Raw genomic sequence first — 20818 nt, forward strand, 5'->3', positions numbered from 1 at the left:
CTGCCGCAGCACTCCATCACTCTCCTTCTTGGTCAAATAGCCCTTACACAGCCTGGAGGTGTGTTTGGGGTCATTGTCCTGTTGAAAAATAAATGATCGTCCAACTAAACGCAAACCGGATGGGATGGCATGTCGCTGCAGGATGCTGTGGTAGCCATGCTGGTTCAGTGTGCCTTCAATTTTGAATAAATCCCCAACAGTGTCACCAGCAAAACACCCCCACACCATCACACCTCCTCCTCCATGCTTCACAGTGGGAACCAGGCATGTGGAATCCATCCGTTCACCTTTTCTGCGTCTCACAAAGACACGGTGGTTGGAACCAAAGATCTCAAATTTGGACTCATCAGACCAAAGCACAGATTTCCACTGGTCTAATGTCCATTCCTTGTGTTTCTTGGCCCAAACAAATCTCTTCTGCTTGTTGCCTCTCCTTAGCAGTGGTTTCCTAGCAGCTATTTGACCATGAAGGCCTGATTGGCGCAGTCTCCTCTTAACAGTTGTTCTAGAGATGGGTCTGCTGCTAGAACTCTGTGTGGCATTCATCTGGTCTCTGATCTGAGCTGCTGTTAACTTGCGATTTCTGAGGCTGGTGACTCGGATGAACTTATCCTCAGAAGCAGAGGTGACTCTTGGTCTTCCTTTCCTGGGTCGGTCCTCATGTGTGCCAGTTTGGTTGTAGCGCTTGATGGTTTTTGCGACTCCACTTGGGGACACATTTAAAGTTTTTGCAATTTTCCGGACTGACTGACCTTCATTTCTTAAAGTAATGATGGCCACTCGTTTTTCTTTAGTTAGCTGATTGGTTCTTGCCATAATATGAATTTTAACAGTTGTCCAATAGGGCTGTCGGCTGTGTATTAACCTGACTTCTGCACAACACAACTGATGGTCCCAACCCCATTGATAAAGCAAGAAATTCCACTAATTAACCCTGATAAGGCACACCTGTGAAGTGGAAACCATTTCAGGTGACTACCTCTTGAAGCTCATGGAGAGAATGCCAAGAGTGTGCAAAGCAGTAATCAGAGCAAAGGGTGGCTATTTTGAAGAAACTAGAATATAAAACATGTTTTCAGTTATTTCACCTTTTTTTGTTAAGTACATAACTCCACATGTGTTCATTCATAGTTTTGATGCCTTCAGTGAGAATCTACAATGTAAATAGTCATGAAAATAAAGAAAACGCATTGAATGAGAAGGTGTGTCCAAACTTTTGGCCTGTACTGTACCTACCCATAGAAACGAATATTCAAATATCCGAATATTTGGGTACAGCCCTATTATCGGCTTAGTATATACCGTGCATCCCTACTGTTCACGTTTGAGATTAAAAGGAAAAAAATCTGTGAAGTTTCTCCTTATGAACTTGATGCAAACTGATTTGAGTTGGCATTTTAAAACTCCTGTAGTCTGAGTGCGGCTTTATTCTACACTATCATGTTCCGTCATGTTGTATTATGTCACGTTATGTTGCATGCTACTCTGTTATATTCTGTTTATAACATGATAGATAGTATAGAATACAACAGAGCACAGTAGAATAGGATAGAAGAGATAATAAAATATTCCTAAACATAACAGAAAAGAATAACAGGATTCGACAGAACTCTATTCTGTTACGTTCTGTTGTCTTATAATAATTATTCTATTCAATTCGATGCTTCCAGGCCTGTGTTATTCACTCTTATAGTCCCAATAGAATCCACTACAGTAATATCACAGACGTGTGTGTTTACTATTTCAATAAGAATCGTAGCAACAAGCATTTAAATAAAAAAAAGAAACCCTGACATTTTACTTGGACTTCTTGTGCAGTCTTGCCTCACAGCCACGTCTGTCCCACTTTCCCAGGCTGTTGTTCCTCTGTGGCTGTTTAGAAACATGTGGTGCCTCTGTTGACATCGCCACCCATAAACCCACACAGGCGTGCACAAACACACACCCACACACCGTTTTTTTTTTCCTCGTGGTTTGATGGTTCAGGCTGCATTTTTTAACATGCGGTGCCCACAGCAGTAGACCAGAGTTCACCGGCAGTAATGTTGATGTGCCAGCTGCCCAGGGCACAGTTGGAGTGGCATGGACACACATGCACACACACATCCCACGTATGCACATCCAATTAATATCACCTAATTAGCATAGTACCACGGTGATGACGGAGCAATTTGTAATGTCAAGCATAGATTGTTCAGTGCCGTCTCTGCCACAAGGGAGGAAATCACAGGTCCCTCTTTATACACAAAACTAACAGCAGGGTCGGACTGGAGGAGCAAGATGGTTTAACCAGCGCAGTGTGGTGCAGTACAGTGTGTGTTTGCAGTACAGTGTGTGTTTGTGGTAAAATCTCTCAATTAATAAGTAGCAGTAAGTAGATGATGTCAGGCCAAACATGACTTTGCGCCAATTCATATTTTTAGAATGTAGCTGTGTTTAGAGAAGTGAAGGGAATCATTACGTTACTGTCTCTTTTCTGTATTATTCAGTATATTTATAACTCTGGCTGGACCGACTCCATTATTGTATTAATGTATTTAGAAGAAGACAGAGCTTTGTAAACAGTTTTCTGTGGCTGTAAATGCAGCTGAGTCTGCAGCTTAACCTCTAGCTATTTGTCCAAATTGCTGTCAGACAGAACAATGCACCACTTGTCCAGCCGGAGCCATCACAAGCATTACAGTTGCATTTACTCATTAGGTAACTGCTGAAAATATTGGAGACAGAGTTTGCAGTTTGCTCCGTTAGTTTGCAGTTACTGCTGCTGTGACTGGTGTAAACTGCCAAAACTTTCACAATATGTTGCCTCATAGTCACATTTTTTTCTTCTAATTAAAATCATTTTTATTAATAATAGTAGAGGTGAAGGGGCTAGGGTTGGGCAAGTGTAAAAAATTGTAAAAAGAAAAAAAAAGTGATTTGATATTAAAGACATACAATGCAGGATTTTCCTTAAAAAGAAAAGTACATTCATAAGGAAGTAATCCCTCTAAATTGGAGGTAGGTGACATGTGGTTCTTAACCCTCTCCAGTGGTTCCCTGTGGCTTTGACCAAAAATTAGGCTACACAGAAATGAATTACGGTTATCTCTGAACATTTTAATTTTCATTTATCTTTATTGTAGGCTAGGGTTGTGCCATATCATCTCGTTCACGATAATACTGGGGACTGACATGCACCAAAGGGCCGCGAGCCGGATTCAGCTGCTGCGGCGAGGCAATGCCTCTGTACATGGGGCGCCGGCACTATCCACTACGCTACTGATGCCCCAACACATGAACTTTTTGATAGACAAACACAACATGCACTTTTCTCATCTTCCCTCCTCCACCAAAATTTAACGTCCTTCATAGGGGTGGGCGATATGGCCCTAAAATAATATCACGATATTTCAGGGTATTTTTTTGATAATGATATTCTTGACAATATGACAGAAGTCTCAGAAGTCTGGGGCTGTTCGTAAAACATTCAGGACGCCACAGTTTATTCCACACTACTGAAGCTGCTCCTCTTTTTGGAACCACCGCAGATTTGGTAATAATTTTGCTTTCAGCCATGCTTGTTGTTGCCGTGGGTAACAGTATGACGTCAATATGTCAACAATTCAACAAGTCAAAATGTGGCAAGTATCATGATATGAATTTTTCATAAAATATTAAAAATTATACCGGTATTATTGTGAATGACATAATATGGCACACCACCACCATCATACCATCATACACCAGCTCAGACCAGCAAAACCTGAAATTGACTTAACTGTAGGAGGGGCTTATATGGTTAACTGATTATCTCTAATCCAGCATCAATTTCCAGAATTCAGAAGAGGAGAATAAGGGACAGAATATGTTTGATATCAGAAACAGGAGAAGGGGTGTCCCTGTGAAGATATCAGATGATAAAACTGTAAAAGAGAATTTTGGATATTATATTTCCTACTAATGTGAACAGGAAACACTGCGGCTCAAGCTAAAGGAAAAGGCTAAAGCAGTCATGATCCCGCATAGTGCTACAAATATTTAAATCACTGCTACAATTCACTTCACCTGTCCTGGATTTCTCTGTATTTTTCAAAATATTTGAGCGTGACAGTTGCCCCTATCCGCAAGCTACAAATGATTACCCAGTGGTTTGAACAGCTCTTTAATGCAGCCCCGGTGGTTTCATTAGAATATTATTCTCTCCCAGCACGTCCCACTAATGATGCCGGCAATATGTAAATGGTTGTGTTTTGTATAAGCAGGAAGATCCCAAGTGACAGTTTATAAAAGGAAGTCGGGAACTTCTTGTGGGAGTTTTTTTGACAACTCCTACAAAACTGGAGCATCTATAATGCATAACCTTTGTTTCTTAAAACATGACTGGACCAAACATATGTAAGACAGAAAACTTAGAAACTTATTTTCACTAACATGTAGCTAATTTGACTATGCTGTATTCAGAGTCACAGAGTGTATCAATGTACAGAGTAATGCTGTGAGTTCTTACATGTCAGAGTTCTGTCTAAAGGAGTTCATACAGTTCAAACAGCTGCTGACGCAATCACCAACGTACAGTAAGCAGTGGAGCGTCAATCTGCGTAGGTTATTAATCATTAATCTACAGAGGAACTATAAATCCTTTATCAGGCGGGCAGAAAACATAGTTACACTCAAGGTCACACTTAAATAATCTCTGAATATAAAGCTGCTGTTTCCTGACTCACAGTATGTGGGTGTATGTGAATGTACTGTACTTACAGTATCTGTTGTGCAGAGACAGATAAGAAGTCACTTCATGGTACAATTCAACCATTTGGTTGAGCATGGCTGTAGACAGTAATATCATACTGATTGAATTAATTCAGCATATATATAATATGGATATTTAACAACTATAAAGGATCAAAAGTGTTTTTGTTTTGTAGCAAATAGTCAGTTTTAATTACATTAGCTCAGCTTCACTACCTTTACCTAAAAAGACAAATGAAGCGTAGAAAATGTTTTTGAAAAATTATTTGACCTTTATTAGACTTTTATTTTTTTGTATAAAGTTACATAAATCTGTTCTATAAGACCTCTTAAACATGTGAGTGGCATGAGGGCCCAACGTCCTCTAGTGGGACCTGTGTTCACAGCCCAGCACCGTGCCGCTTGACTGGCATTCACCAGAGAACACTAGAATTGGCAGGTCCGCCATTGGTGCCCCGTTCTCTCTACAGATGAGAGCAGGTTCACACTGAGCACATGTGACAGGCTTGAAAGAGTCTGGAGATGCTGTGGTGAACGTTATGCTGCCTTTAACATCATGGCGGTGGATCAGAGATGGTCTGGGGAGGCAAATCCTTGGAGGGTTGCACAGACCTCCATGTCATAGCCAACTGTACCCTGACCGCTGTTAGGTACAGAATGAAATCCTCAGAGCGATTGTCAGATGTTACGCTGGTGCAGTGGACCCTGGGTTCCTTCTGGTGCAGGACAATGCCCATCGTCATGTGGCCAGAGTGTGTCGACAGTTCCTGGATGACGATGGCATTGATGCCATTGACTGGCCCTCTCGTTCCTCTGACCTAATTGAGATTGAGCACCTATGGGACTTTATGTTTCAATTCATCTGATGCCACCAAGTACAGCCACAGGCTGTCCAGGAGCTCACTGATCCAGGTCTTGGAGGAGATCCCCCAGGACACCATCCACAGACTCATCAGGAGCATGACCAGATGTTGTCAGGAGTGCACACAGGCACGCGGGGGCCATACACACTACTGAGTCACATTATCCAAGTCATCCACCTGCCAACTTGACCCCCTGCCATCCTCCCTGGTTATAGCCTGCCTCCCCTCTCTGCTGCCCCTTATAACCGCCATTATCCATTCCTCCCTGACCACTGGTTCTGTCCCACCATCTCTTAAGTCTGCTGCAGTGACACCGATACTGAAAAAGCCAGGTTCAGACCCCAGCAACTACAATAACCTTCGTCCCATCTCCAACCTGCCATTTCTCTCTAAAATACTGGAAAAGGCAGTGGCATCACAGGTTCAGGCTCATCTCTCCAACAATAACCTCTACGAACAGTTCCAGTCCGGTTTTCGCCCCCGCCACAGCACAGAGACCTCCTAATGGCAGCTGACTCCGGACTATTATCCATCCTCATCTTCCTTGACTTGAGCGTGGCCTTCGACACTATATCACACTCCATCCTCCTTGACAGACTAGCTTCCATTGGTATAATTAACACACACCTAGACTGGTTTCACTCATATCTCTCTGGCCGTACTCAGTTCATCCAGTTGAAATCATACACATCCCATCCATCCCTCTCTCCTCCGGTGTTCCCCAGGGCTCTGTCCTTGGCCCTATTCTATTTATTATTTACCTCCTCCCACTTGGACTGATATTCTGTAAACATAATATACATTTCCACTGTTACGCGGACGACACCCAGCTCTACGTTTCCTCCAAACCCATTTCCACCTTCCCGCCCTCCTCCCTCTGTGCCTGCTTGCAGGAAATCAAAGCCTGGTTCTCCTCAAATTTCCTCAAACTCAATAGTAATAAAACTGAGGTAGTCCTCATTGGCTCGAAGTCCACCCTCACCAAACATCCCAGTTTCACCCTCACCATAGACAACTCCTCGGTTTCCCCCTCCCTCAGGTTAAGAGTCTGGGTGTCGTCCTCGACAGCACCCTATCATTCCACACCCACATCAACAACACTATCCGGTCCGCCTACTTCTACCTCCACAACATCAACCGCCTCTGCCCTTCACTCACTCCCAACAGCGCCACAATCCTGGTTCACTCTCTGGTCACTTCCCGCCTGGATTACTGCAATTCCCTTCTCTTTGGTTTCCCCCACAAACTCCTCCATAAACTTCAACTGGTCCAGAACGCTGCTACCTGTATCATCACCAGAACACCATCCATCAGTCACATCACCCCAGTTCTACATCAACTCCACTGGCTTCCCATCAAACACCAGATTAACTATAAAATCCTCCTCCATACATTTATGGCCATCCATAACCTCCCTCCCTCATACCTTTCTGCCTCCTACGCATCAATATCCCCACCCGGTCTCTCAGGTCTGCCTCCTCTGTCAGCCTGACTGTCCCCCCAGCCCATCTATCCACCATGGGGTCCAGAGCCTTCAGCCGCTCTGTCCCTCGTCTCTGGAACTCCCTCCCCCCTGACATCAGGAACATTGACTCTATTTTAGTTTTCAAGTCCAACCTCAAAACCTACCTGTTTAGGCAGGCGTATGAGTGTTAATGTTTCCTCTGTCTTTTAATGTTCTGCTGCAAACTCTGCACTGTTGTCTCTTGTATTTTAGATGTGTTTTAATTGTATTACCTGTATTTTTTTTTAATTGTTGTATGGCGACCTTGAGTGCCATGAAAGGCGCCTTATAAATAAAATGTATTATCATTATTATTATTATGAGTTGCTGTGATAAAATTTGCACAAGTTGGATCAGCCTGTGATTTCAATTTTTACTTTGATTTTTCGATGTGATTTTGAATCCAGCGCTCAGTGGGTTGATGATTTTGGTTTCCATTGACCGTTGTTATGTCATTTTATTCTCAACAAATTATACAATGAACATCAGTAAAGATTTTCAACTTGAATAATTCATTCTTCAGGATCTGATGTGTGATTTAAGTGTTTGTTTAATTTTTTGAGCAGTGTAATACCAATAGAGTACTTCATTTGATTGATTTGCGCAAAATGCCACCAGACGCCACAGTTTTGGTGGCATCTCATCACGCTGAACTGCCAGCTCAGTCAATTACACCACACTCAACTTCACCACGCCACAGACTGTATAGGTTGTACCTGCTGGGGTAGTGGGCCAATCACATACTGCATTAAATCAAAGAACACTTGCAGTGATTGGCTGCTTGCAAAACCATACAAATTGATTTTTTTTTCTAGATCTGGATACAAAAATGATCAAATGCATCTAATATTGTTTTATTGAAGAAATTTCAATACTACCAGGTTCATATCTTAAAGGTATCAAATACTAATAACCAGCCCTGTTTATATGTAAAAGTCCTGCACTCTAGCTTTAATGACATGCGTATGTTTGTGTGTCTGCAGTATGTTGAAGCTCACCTGGTTTATTTGCTTCCTGTTTGCAGCAGGGGACACCATGATCATTAACACACAGTCACAGTGCATTCCACTATATTGCCCCTATGTATGTTCTTAATGTAGTCTCCTCACATTTCGTTATTTTCCTCTCTTTCCCACAGAGAGTCAGAGGAGATCGACCTTTTAGGTGGGGGAAAAGGAGGGCATATGGTTGTCAAGACAACCGTCAGCCCCAGATCATAGAAGTAGAAAGCTGGAGAGATAAAGATACTAGGGGAAGGGAAGGGGAACAACTGAATGTAATGAAGCTTAGCTGCACATCTCCAAATATAGAGTGTTTCCTTCACACAGCTGTCAGTGCTGTGCCAGGGCTGGAGGAAGCACACTCAGTTTTACTGTCAGTGGGTCACACTGGCTACACAGAACCTCTGCATGCATGAACCACTTTTATTCTGATCACACATTTGCTCGAGGCTAAGAGTTTTGGGGGTGTCAATTTCAGACTGCTAAACAGATCCCTCCATATTTATAGTATCTCTGTTCTTTTCTCTGTCGCCGTCTGACACCCTGAAAGCTGTCAGTTTGCCATTTTGTGATTTTGTCTCTTGTCTGTTCTCTTTCACCTCACCAGAGATCTGTCTGCTGACCCGCGGCAGACGGACGGCCAGCGTGCGAGCGGACACCTACTGTCGCCTGTACTCTCTCTCTGTGGACAATTTCAATGAGGTGCTGGAGGAGTATCCCATGATGAGGAGGGCCTTTGAGACAGTTGCCATTGACAGATTGGACAGGATAGGTAAGATTGGTAACCTGCAACAGGAGAGTGAACTTTATGTGATATTATTTAAAGGGCAGGTCCATCTGTGTTCTTTCTTCTTCATTTTTAAATGGAAGCTCTTGCTGTGCTGTTATCAAAAAGCATTGATGTAGGTTACAACACTGATGCCAACCCCCAGACACGCTGTTTGCTGACAGTGTAAGCGCAGAGAGTGAGGAGAGTGTTAGCTCAGAAGATCTGAACTTTGAAGTGGAAGATGGTGCTATTTTATTATTATCAAATCTTTATTTAACCAGGTGAACACTGCATTTGTCCAGTATAAGCACCACCTTAAAAAAACACCTAACAAAATCAATATCAATTTAATTGTATGTCACCGATAAGGTCTTTTGATGGGACAGACCAACTTTGAAGTCGATTGGAATAAATCTGTAGGAGGAGTTCAAAAGTACGACCCCTAGAATGGCCAAAAATGCACAAAAGTTGCACAGTAAATTCAAAATGGCCGACTTCCTGTTGGGTTTAGAGCATGGGTCCAAGAGACTCTTATGTATGTCTTCGGACATTACATGTGCCCACCGATTTTTGTACATGTAGGTGAAAGCAGCTTTGGGGGCTGTTTCGCAGAACTTTTGTGGGGGGCACTACTGAGACAATTTTTGGCACCTGAGCATAAGACCCCAAATATCAAATTCTAAGAAAGAATTTCTTGTTCTTTTCTTCTTCAGGAAAAAAGTATTTTGATGCTAAAAAACATACTAAGAACCAAAATTTGAATTTTCCAAATTGGATACAGAGGGAGCACCACTGGAAGGATACAGATTGCTATAAATAAGGCATTATGTTTTTTGGGTTGTCCGTCCGTCCATATGTCTGTATAATATATCTGTCCATCCCATTTTCCTGAACGCGACATCTCAAGAATGCCTCGAGAAAATGTTCAAATTTGGCACAAATGTCCAGCTAAGTAGATTTTTGGGGTTAGAGGTCAAGGTTGTTGTGACCTCATCCGTCTCATTCTTGTGAACGTGATATCTCAAGAATGCCTTAAGGGAGTTTTTTCCAATTTGGCACAAACTTTTCCTTTGACTTGAGGATGAACCGATTAGATTTTGGTGGTCAAAGGTCAAAAGTCAAGGTCACTGTGACCTTGCAACCATCTTATTCCGTGAATGTGATATCTCAAGAACACTCTGAGACAATTTCTTCAACGTTGGCACAAATGTCCACTCTGAGTCATTGGTGAACTGATCTGAATTTGGTGGTCAAAGGTCACTGTGACCTGGTCCGTCGCATTCTCGTGAATGCAATATTTCAAGAACACCTTGAGGGAATTTCCTCAAATTTGGCACAAACATCTACTTGGACTTAAGGATGAACTGATTAGACTTTGGTGTTCAAAGGTCAAATGTCACTGTGACCTTGCATCCATCTCATTCTTGTGAACATGATATCTCAAGAACACTTTAAGAGAATTTCTTTAAATTTGGCACAAACATCTACTTAGGCTTGAGGATGAACTGATTAGACCTTGGTGGTCAAAGGTCACTGTGACCTTGCATCAGTCTCCGTCTCATTTTGTGAATGTCATGATATCTTAAGAAGGCATTAAGGAAATTTCCTCAAATTTGACACAAACATCCGCTTGAATTCCACAATACACTGATTGGAATTTGGTGGTCAAAGTTCAAGATCACTGTGACCTACAAAACATGCTTTTGGCCTTAAATCAGGAATTTTAATTTTAATTAGGACAAAATTTCTCACAAATGTCTAATTGGTTGAAAATGATGAAGTTTCATATCCAAAAGATCAAAGGTCAACTTCACTGCGACATCATAATGTTCTGCAGAAACACTTTGCTGGACGTTATTCACACCATAGCTCAGGAACAGAAGGGGAGACATTTGATCAGATACTGTACAGGTGACTCTAATTTTGAGTGGCCACCTTGAAACTGTGCTGATTGTATAGATCTTCTGTGCTAATGAGGGGAAGATGTTTGTGAAGCATCCAGGTTTTCACAGACATGGATGTAAACTGTATTTGCAACTTGAGGGGTTTGCGAAGGCATACAGCAACAAAAGCAGTAATTCTAGTTTTCTTTTGGTTCATTTGGGGAGAAGTTAACTCAGGTTCATACTTAGTAACATAATTCTCAGCTCTTAGTCCTGAAAGTAACAAATTCATCTTTCCATCCAGACCTGATTTATGAAATGTGTCTGGGAGATTTAGTCATGGATAATTAGCATTACGTCTCACTGATAAAAGCCACAGGTATGGTGTCTTCATAGGCATATGAGTCATTCGTAAGATGAAATGAAGCATAAGGAAAATGTATTCATTCATTAACCTGATGTCTCTGTCACTGTCTGACAGCTGTGTGAATGATCCTAGAGACGGTGTGCGCGGTGGAGGAAAGGAGTCGATGGTGAAAATGTATTCATGGCTGTGAATCATTTGTCATGTCGTTTGTTGAGTGTAAATCTGTCCTCACAATTTAATGCTCTCTGTGGGTATCTGCCATATTGAAAACATATGTGACTCTTGTGAATATCATGGCAGAAACCGCTGTGCAAAATCACTGTTTTGTGCCTCTGTGCTCGCTCCAGATGAGTTTACTGTTTTGTTAAATGATTGCTCGGCAGTGAATCTGTCTTTGAAACACACCCACAAAACTCACACACACAAACATGCAAAGACTGCTTCGTCTTAGCGAAGCCATGGGGGCCCCTTGTCAACAAATAAACACAAACATGTTATTTTTCTTCACAATGCTGACACCTCTCCCCTCCCATCATGCCTCCCAAGGTCAGCAGTGTTTCTGATGTCACATCCTCCTTTCACATGACCACACTTCCCATGTTTACAAAAGCCCTGTATCTGCCACCTGCCAGCTGTTGCCATAGCAGCCAGATTCCACACATGAGCAGCCTTCAGTCAGCCCGCTCACATATTTTGAGGGGGTTGTCTAACTGTTTTAGGACAGATCCACCGACCAAATATTCCCATCAGGCTCCATGTGATGAATAATGACCACCAATAATTTGTTCCTTTGTTTGGCTTTGTCAGCAGTGTTTGTCAGAAAAAGCATCTGGATCAAACACACAGAGGGCTATCAGAACAAAGCCATGTTAAGAATATGAACTGTAAATACAGACTTGCAAATAATGACACAAGCTTTGTTCCTTTCAAATGTAAAGAGCGATTGTTGGATTCATCTCTATGACGCCCTCATTATAAAATCCAGTGCTTCAAATATCAATCAAACTCAAATCTTTAAGTTGCATCATATTTTTTGTTGTTGCTGAGCATCTGTGACCAGGAGTGCTTTTTTAGGATCAGTTCAGCCTGACAGACCATAATAACACATTTTAGAAAGAGCTCAGCTCACTCCAGCAGCCATTCATCCATTTCTTATGAACACAGTCCCTCACCTTTGAGCCATTCCTACATAGAGATAAGCCAATCCCTTGTCTATCGTCTTCACACCCTTAATGCATCACATTTTGAACACAGTGGCACATAAGATCAGCAGACGGGGCAGTATAGCAGTGATTTAAGGCGGGATGGAGGTGTTACTTGATAATGAATAGGCATTGTTGTAAAAACAGCTATGCAACTGATGTGTGAGTTTTGCAGAAGAGGCAGCTTCAGCTCTGCATTGACACCTCAAACAACTCATGTGCCTACGTCTCAGTCAGGTGGTTGCTTGCGCTGCTCCTTTTTCTTTCAGTGCCATCAGAGTTATTATTACACTGAGGTATCACCTATAGCATCTATTTGCCATCTATAACTTACCAAGAGTGATGGAAGCCTGGTAACACTGGGTCAGTGCTACCAGGCAGAGGCAGACACCTTTGCTGTTTCTTGATTCTTCAGAGGGAAGTGTAGTGGGAACAACCCCAGCATCTGCAAGGAAGACCTGGTGCTCCTTGATAGGAGTGCCACAAGAATTCATACTACGGTACCGAGTCAATGCCAACATTCTACAAAACAAAACAGTAGTCATTTTTTTCTTGTACCATAGATGTCATAGGTACTGGGGATGCAAATCTTCCGGACCTGACGGGGCAGCACATACGCCTACAAGTGTTTTAGACTGACGTCAAATCAAGGCTATTCAAAAGAGGCCTTGAGACGCTATTTGACCCCGTGGGAGCTACGGGTATGACACCTGCATGGTGCAACTGGAACTGTAATGTTGGAGAGTTACAGCAGACAGGGCTAGAAATAAAGGGATGGTTTCCAATACAGTGTTGTGACTTCTCCTCTTTTTAACCTCCTTGTGTTAAATGCCAGAGGAAGAAAAAGAACGCCTACCACTGCAGAAGAACAACAGCTCTGCCTCGACTTGTCGAAAAGAAGTGTTTTTTCCTGAGGCCAGCATATCTTGTTAATTCTTTGCAATGGGAGCGCCATGTATTTACACTATGCTACTACAGTAGTTGCTGTGCAACTACTCTGTGCTAAGTGCTGCACATTTGGTGTTTTTTTTCTGGTGGCAGAGAGTTGAAAAATGTTCAACTTTGGGTCAAATGCTGTATCCTTGTCCACAAAATCTCATGAACTCACCAACCCGTTCTCACTCTGAAGTCATCAAAATCTGGCGCTTGTGACTTCTGACGTCAGACACAGACCAAAAAAGCCATCCTTTAACGTCGGCATGATACATGGCCAGTCGCTGATATTGTTTGACAGCGGCTGACAGCATCAGCAGGGAAACGCAGCAGGACAAGAACAAAAGTAAAGGCGGTGAAAGTCTGAGTAGGGTGGGCGGGACAGGTCGTGGATAGGTCCAACAAACACCGACTATCAAGTGGGAGAGCAGTGTTTGTGTACGTTAGTTTGATTAAGGGGAAAAAAAGTCACTTTGCAATGTTGTACCGACGTGGTGCATGTATTTTGAAAGAGACAGTGTAAACGGTAAATTTCTCGTGAGAATGGAAGTGTATTTTGAAAGAAGACAATGCATGTAACAGGCAGAACTTGACACAGCGTTCCAGAACCAATGCACCCAGGATAACTTCTATGTTGTATCTGGACGCGGAAAGTCCATGACCAAATATCAATATGTGACAAGGTGAGGTCAGTGAATATGAGTTGAACCCACACTGACGAGTACTTTGCATTCAGGGATTAATAACAGAGTTGAAATTTAATTTCTGTTTTAATGTTGCATTGCATTGAATTGGGTATCAAAAATTAGGGACTTTCACCGGTTTTGGTATCAAGTACTGAATTTCTGGTATTGTAGCATGCCTACTCCTTAAAGAAGAACTCTCTCAATGTTGCACCTAGGCTTTTCTAAGATGCAGCACAGCAAATGGAGATTCCTTTGTCTCCAACTTCCGAACTCATAGAGGGGATGTCGTCACAAAGCCTTGACTGCCAAACTGTGTTTTACAGAAAGTCCACAAGTGGGACCCATACAACATGCAAGGAGAGTACAGGAGTCACCACAGTCTGGATCTGTGTCCTCCTTCTGGTTGGGTGGCTGACTGTGTTACAGTTCATCAACAGCCTTATTGACCTCTTCTTACATGGGTATCACTGAAGCTGTTGTGCTGACTAACAACCTAGTTTTATTGCCAGCTCTCTAGACCACCTGCTGCATCAGAGAACCAAGTGACAATAATGCACAAGAGCTATATGAGCTATTGAAGTCTCCCACAGGCACATGCACATGTCTCTACATGCCCATCTCCTATGAAGCCCTCTGTGTCCCCAGTGTACAGCATATGGTTGATCATCTGGATGCAGCTAAGAAGGCCAGCAAGCAGCTGAAATCTAGCCTTTGGTCACAACCTTTTCCCTCAGCAGAATTTATGAGCAGAGAGCAGCCCTGTGACTGCCCTTTAGCATCAGCATCATCATCATCATTGGCTGGCTGCTCCAGCATTTCAGCCCTCCTATCAGCTGGGTGCAGGCCTGGGTAAAGTCAGAGTGCCAACTTCATCCATCTTGCAGAAAATCCAGTAAAAACAAGATGAAAACAAATAACAGTGTCCATCAAGGAAAACTCTTTGCTTCTTTTACTTCATCTAAACCTGAGCCTGGTTCAGCTGTGCAGGGGTTAATGTGTATCTAACACCGAGAAGCGTCCCGTCTGGTTCAACTGTCTCATTTTCTCTTTAACTGATCTGCCGTTAGTTACCTCTCTTCACATGTCCGAGCAATTGATTCACTGGTTAGACAGAATTGTTCCCCAAATAGACTCCTTCTCCTTTTCCATCAGGAAGAGCGATGTCTCTGTTAACCTCCCCCATTGCCCCTCCTAGCCATTACGTCAGAGGTGGAACTTGTAAATTCAACTCTCAGCAGGTTTCAGACACAGCAGTCTCTAAGACACTCATCTTACCTGAAAGCGGTGAGAACCCAGGGGGGGTTGAACCTCACCACTTTGTGACGTATATACTGCTTTCTTTTAACAGCACAGCTGTGATGAAACCATGTGAGATTAGATGTGATGATTCTCTCATACACTTTCCTGCTGTGATGTCTCTATCTGGCATTACTTTGCCTGGCTATAGCCATGCAGCCTTATTCCAGGACCAAGTGAGATCCTACAGTTCAGTCATCAGTCTACGTTTAACAGCATTCAGGCTGATTCCACAAACGCCCTTCTGTAATCTATCAGAGAGTCAGAGGGAAACGTGGACTTGCTGATTTAGTCTTAAGTGCACTCTTCCAAGAAGTTTCCACAGTTTTACTTACTGGTGAGAGGTCACAAGCATTAAAAGTTCATTCACAGCGTGATGTCACATGAGAGTTGTGAAGGTGGCATAGCCTTCATATCCTTCATCAGTGTCACTTGAATCAAAGGAATACTTTAGCCCCAAATGACAATTACTCATCTGATGTTGCTTTGAATTTATGAAGACAACTTTTTCTTGCATGTCTCCGGTGAACGGGAAATCCAGAAGTGGAGAAATTTTTTAATAAAAATGAAGTTACAGGGGTCTGCGTTTAACAATAGCAAAACTTTATTACATTATATTACAACTCTCATTCATTCATTCATTTTCTGTAACTGCTTAGATTGGACTCACCAAAAAAAAAAGTAACTGATGGAGACAGAGGTAGATGAGCAGCTCCTGTGTTCAGCGAGGTAAAATTACTGTTTTTGTTAATGGAGTCTGGCTACAAAGAGAGCGTAGATAAATTTCACATTTTCACAGGGGCAGCAGTAGCTCAGTCCATAGGGACTTGGGTTGGGAACCGGAGGGTCGCCTGTTCAAGTCCCCGTCCGGACCAAAATATGGAGCGTGGACTGGTAGCTGGAGAGGTGCCAGTTCACCTCCTGGGCACTGCCGAGGTGCCCCTGAGCAAGGCACCGAACCCCCCAACCGCTCGGAGCGCCTGTGGCAGCCCACTCTGACATCTCTCCACTTAGTGCATGTATAGGTCCAGTTTGTGCATGTGCGTGTTCGGACCTGTGTGTAATTGACAAACAGAGTGAAAAACAAATGAATTTCCCCTTGGGGATTAATAAAGTATATAATATTTTAAAAAATGTAAAAAAAATTAAGTTCAGCTCCCCGTCGGAATGGCCCGTCTCTTTGGGAAGTACTGAGCATACAACTGGATAAATGTGACTTGGACTATACTGCACAAGTTGTGTGAGAGTTTGTAAATTGATATTTTAATATAGTTTTGCTGTTGTTAACCAGGGTCGCCTATGACTGTAATTTATCAAGAATTTTTGGATTCTTCATTCTTCACAAATTCAACATAACACAGGATGAGTAACTGATATACAAATCATCAATTTGGGGGACAAAGTCTTCCTTTACGGTGTGAACTGGTGTGAAAATGCTTGGGAATGGAGGTCTGGATGCAGTAAACGGTTGAGTCTTGATCATAAGAAGTTGTTCTTGGTCCTTTCTGTATACTGCAGGCTTGTGCACTGCTTGTGCCCTTGAATGCAGGTGCATCTTTTGTTTCTCTTCTTACATTTGGGTGTCTACTCATCTTTGCATATTCTCTCAGTACGAAGAGACGGTCCGTTTGGGATTCTGATGTAGCCTACATAGACAACTTGCTGAGCCTTTCCCCCCTCACAACAAGAAATGAGAGTACATAACATGTCAGGGTTTTTCCATCAGCTACAAAAAGTGCACACTGCAGTTAGGTCAACAGAAACAGCAACTGCTCAACCATGTGTTTTTGTCACCACAATAACAGCTGAGATGATAATGTCTCTGTTCAGCCTCACATCACCCTCGATACGCCGTGTAACCCATCAAACCCAAGTGTTCAAGCTGTGAGCTTGGTGTTTCTTTGTGTAGGGCATGCCACCATCTAATTAGCCAAAGAAGCATCAGTTGTCTCTGGTGCTGCATAGTTGTGGGGGTTAAGAAAAGGTGAGGTCTGTTCAATGGCTACACCCAAAGAGCTGGAGTTACATCCAAATAACGTTTATTTTCCCCAGTGCTTGGCAAATGCCTGCCAAGCACCAGCCATGTATAATAAAACACAAGAACACGTGCATGGTCTAATCACACACAGGTGGTCCATCCATAGACATAGAGGCACAAATAAACAAATGCTTTGGCCACAGACACACTCTCTCTCTCTCTCACACTGTCAGCACTGCGGTGACTCTGCAAAAACACTGGTTGGCATAAACACTGTCCCCATATCCCCACCAGTGCAAAATATAAGATGATCTCTATTTTGCTCTCTATCTCTGTGTGTTGTCAGTGATGGATATTGTGCATGGAGAGAACAGCAGATAGTTCCACTTATAGGCTACTATATCCATCACGGCCAGGAATAGGATAAAGGTAAACAGTGAAGCTGTTATTTCTGTCTCTGGTAAAATTGACTGTGAATAAGAGAAGGTAGGATAATGCTAGGGGACCAAACTTTTATAACTCAGGCTGTGTTTCCTTTAGCAACCATAGTTCCTACTTCAGCAACAGTGCTACTTTCTTTCTCTTTCTCATTGCAGGCAAGAAGAACTCAATCCTGATGCACAAAGTTCAGCACGATCTGAACTCGGGTGTTTTCAACAACCGCGAGAACGAGATGATCCAAGAGATAGTTAAATATGATCGGGAGATGGTTCAACAAGTTGATGTACCACGACCGCGGGCCATGTCCATGACGCCTCCTCTACATGGTGGAATGTTTAATTCTCCAGGCCATGCTCCGAATTCAGCGATTGCCACTCTGCAGCAGGCCGTAGCCATGAACTTTTGTGCCCCCATGCAAGGAAACACAATGGGAGCGGGGAACCTGCAGTCCCCCAGGATGGTGAGGAGATTCCAGGTGATGGAAAGTGTGTCCACTCCTGCTTCAGCCTCTCCACTGCAGTCTCAGTTCCTTGCTTCTGGTGCCTTTGCTCCTGTCCTCTCCAGCCCCCCTGTCCAGAGCCCGCTGGCCCTTGGGGGACGATCATTCCAGTATGGATCCAGTGCCCTGGCTGGTCAAACCTCAGGCTCCCAGCTTTCTCTAGCCCAGCAGCACATAGCCAGCCCAGCACACCGACCCAGTGCACATAAGAGTACTCATTCCTTGCAAATGGGTAGTCTGAGCCAAGACGCCAGGGCACTGTCAGCCTCTCAGCCCTCACTGCCTCATGAGGGGGCACAACCAGGTGCCCCTAGTCCCCCCCAGTCTACACAAGTCTCCTCCACTTCCATTGGACCCCCTCAGACCCCAGCAGGTCTCACAGGCGTCCGGAGCGCTATACCATATAGAGTGGTACTGCCCCACCAGATGTCTGTGGGGGCCTTCCCTGTAGCATCCCTGCCTGGCTCTGCACAGAGTTTCGGGCCCGGTGCAGGGCTGGCAGTAGGGGGTCTGGGAACAGGTCTGGGGGACTCGGGACGACCCAAGAAGGACTCAATAGTGAGCCTTCCTGAGACAGACCACAGCAAAGTCAGATCCAGGCTTTCCTCAAACTTGTGATCTTAATTAAACTCATCTGGGGGAGTGACTCAGTGAGGGGCCAGACTGCAGGGACACGGGGGGATGTCTGCTCTTCTACAGTTCCTCTTCTCTCTCTGCTCCAGTTTGACTATCCGAATGTATGAATGTTGAGTGAGTGGCAGCGAGGAGAATCTGAGAGAAGACTGTTCTAACATAATAAAGTCTGTATGGTGACTTTTGAATCTGCAGCATTGAGATGTTTCTACTCACAGACAGTAGTTGCACAGTAGTAGTAAAGTAGCATATTCCCATCTCCAACCCCTTTATTTTTTGTATTTTACAGCATAGTCAACAACATATGGGCATATCTGCTTCATTATTTTCATTCACCTTATTTAATGCAAACTTGAGGTTGGATGGGACTAAAAGAAAATCAGGGACCTGCTTCAGATATCAGAAGTTGGCACTTTAATGGGGTTTAACCAGTGTATCGACCACATTTTGTCAGTAGGCTGGCTGTAAGGGACGATCTTCTCACAAAGGCATAATAATTGTGGTTTTGTAAAAAACAAAAAAAGCTGAACATTGAAATTGTGTGGTTTTTATGTGTTTCCTAAGTATCCATATAGACCAAATTTGTAACCACATAATTAGGTAATATTCAATAGTGACTAATATTTTAAGCCATATTTTCCCCACACTATTGTTATGAATGGATGAGTATATTCAGAAATCAAGTTGGCCTCTTTTGTACGTCTTCCCTGCCTCTTGTAGTCCCCACAGATAAATACGTGAGCTCCTGAGGTGTTCAGATCTCGGAAAATGAATATCCATTACACTGAAATTACAGCTGCAGGACAAATTGTCCAGTTCCAGCCAAGCCATTGATTTCTACAGGAAATGTCTGCATGTTTGTTTAATTTAAAGCTGCATCAATCAATATTTTAGATATTAACAGTAAATCAAATGACAAAGGGTCATATTCAGGTAGTTGTTTGTAATGATGAACTCGCAGAGAATGATGACTCAGCTCTGCATCTCTGTGAAGCATTTTAGCCTTTTTTAAGCTCATTGTTTAGACATTAAAGGGGACCTGTTATGCTTTTCGTTATTTTCTGTCATATATATTATGTTAAGGTATTGCATGTTCATAGTAAGGTTGGCCGAAGTTTAGAATAGTGAGGTTAATGTATGCAGAAGTAATCCTTGTGGGCAAAAACCTCAGCCTTCATTCTAAATACTCTGTTTCCAACGTCTTTTTTTACTTTTGAGACAAGCTGACTTCAGCTTGTGACAGATTTCTACTGTTTCAGGCACGTTACTGCAAGAGTTTACATTACCTAGTGTGCACTGCTACATGTAGCTACATGCGCACGTCAGGGAAACATGTAATCTGGGTAGCCAGTGTTGTTAAATCCTCCCCAGTTTTGGAGCATATATCTGCCGAAACATGTCTGCTTGTGATGTTTTTGGTTTAGAAGGGTGTATTTGGGACAGAAGAAAGTGTTGCAGTATGCCGTTGCATTCATTTTCCAGCATCTTCATTCCCCAAGTACACTGCTACACTTAGCTACATGCTGATGTCAGGGAAACATGTAATCTTGGTTGCGGATGTTGTTGATTTCTCCCTGATTTCAGATTGCATCAGTGTTGGAACAGTTGTAAAGATTTTGTTTTAGAAGCTTTTACTTCGATTTTTCATGGTAAAAAGTGCTGCTATACTCAGATACAGTGATTCCCCAGCTGAGAGTACACTGCTATATGTAGCTACATGCGAATGTCAGGGAAACATGTAATCTTGGTTTGCTGACGTAGGTAATTTTGCCCTGATTTTGGTTCAGAAGCTTCTACTTGTGTTTTTTTTCATGGTAGAAAGTGTCACTTTATTTCGATACAGTGATTTCCCAGCTGAAAATACACTGCTACACATAGCCACATGCTAATGTCAGTCAGACATGTAATCTTGGTTGCAGATGTTTTCAATTTGTACCTGATTTTGGACTGTATTAATTATAGAACATGTCAGGTGGAGAAGATTTTGGTTATGATGCTTTAATTGGTGATTTTTCATCGTAGAAAGTGCCGC

General features: G+C 42.9%; 1 protein-coding gene across 1 annotated transcript in view; it reads left to right on the plus strand.

Annotated features, from left to right (window-relative positions):
- Nucleotides 1–18972, plus strand: part of hcn2b (hyperpolarization activated cyclic nucleotide-gated potassium channel 2b) — a 70616-nt gene extending 51644 nt beyond the window's left edge. Inside the window, exons 7-8 of the mRNA XM_033620893.2 lie at nucleotides 8707–8871; nucleotides 17810–18972. Coding sequence (XP_033476784.2) covers nucleotides 8707–8871; nucleotides 17810–18771 — 1127 coding nt within the window. The 3' untranslated portion in view covers nucleotides 18772–18972. The remainder of the gene's footprint in view (nucleotides 1–8706; nucleotides 8872–17809) is intronic.
- The last annotated feature ends 1846 nt before the right edge of the window (nucleotides 18973–20818 follow it).

This window comes from Epinephelus lanceolatus, chromosome 6 (genome assembly GCF_041903045.1).
Source record: "Epinephelus lanceolatus isolate andai-2023 chromosome 6, ASM4190304v1, whole genome shotgun sequence".
Taxonomy (NCBI): Eukaryota; Metazoa; Chordata; class Actinopteri; order Perciformes; family Serranidae; genus Epinephelus; species Epinephelus lanceolatus.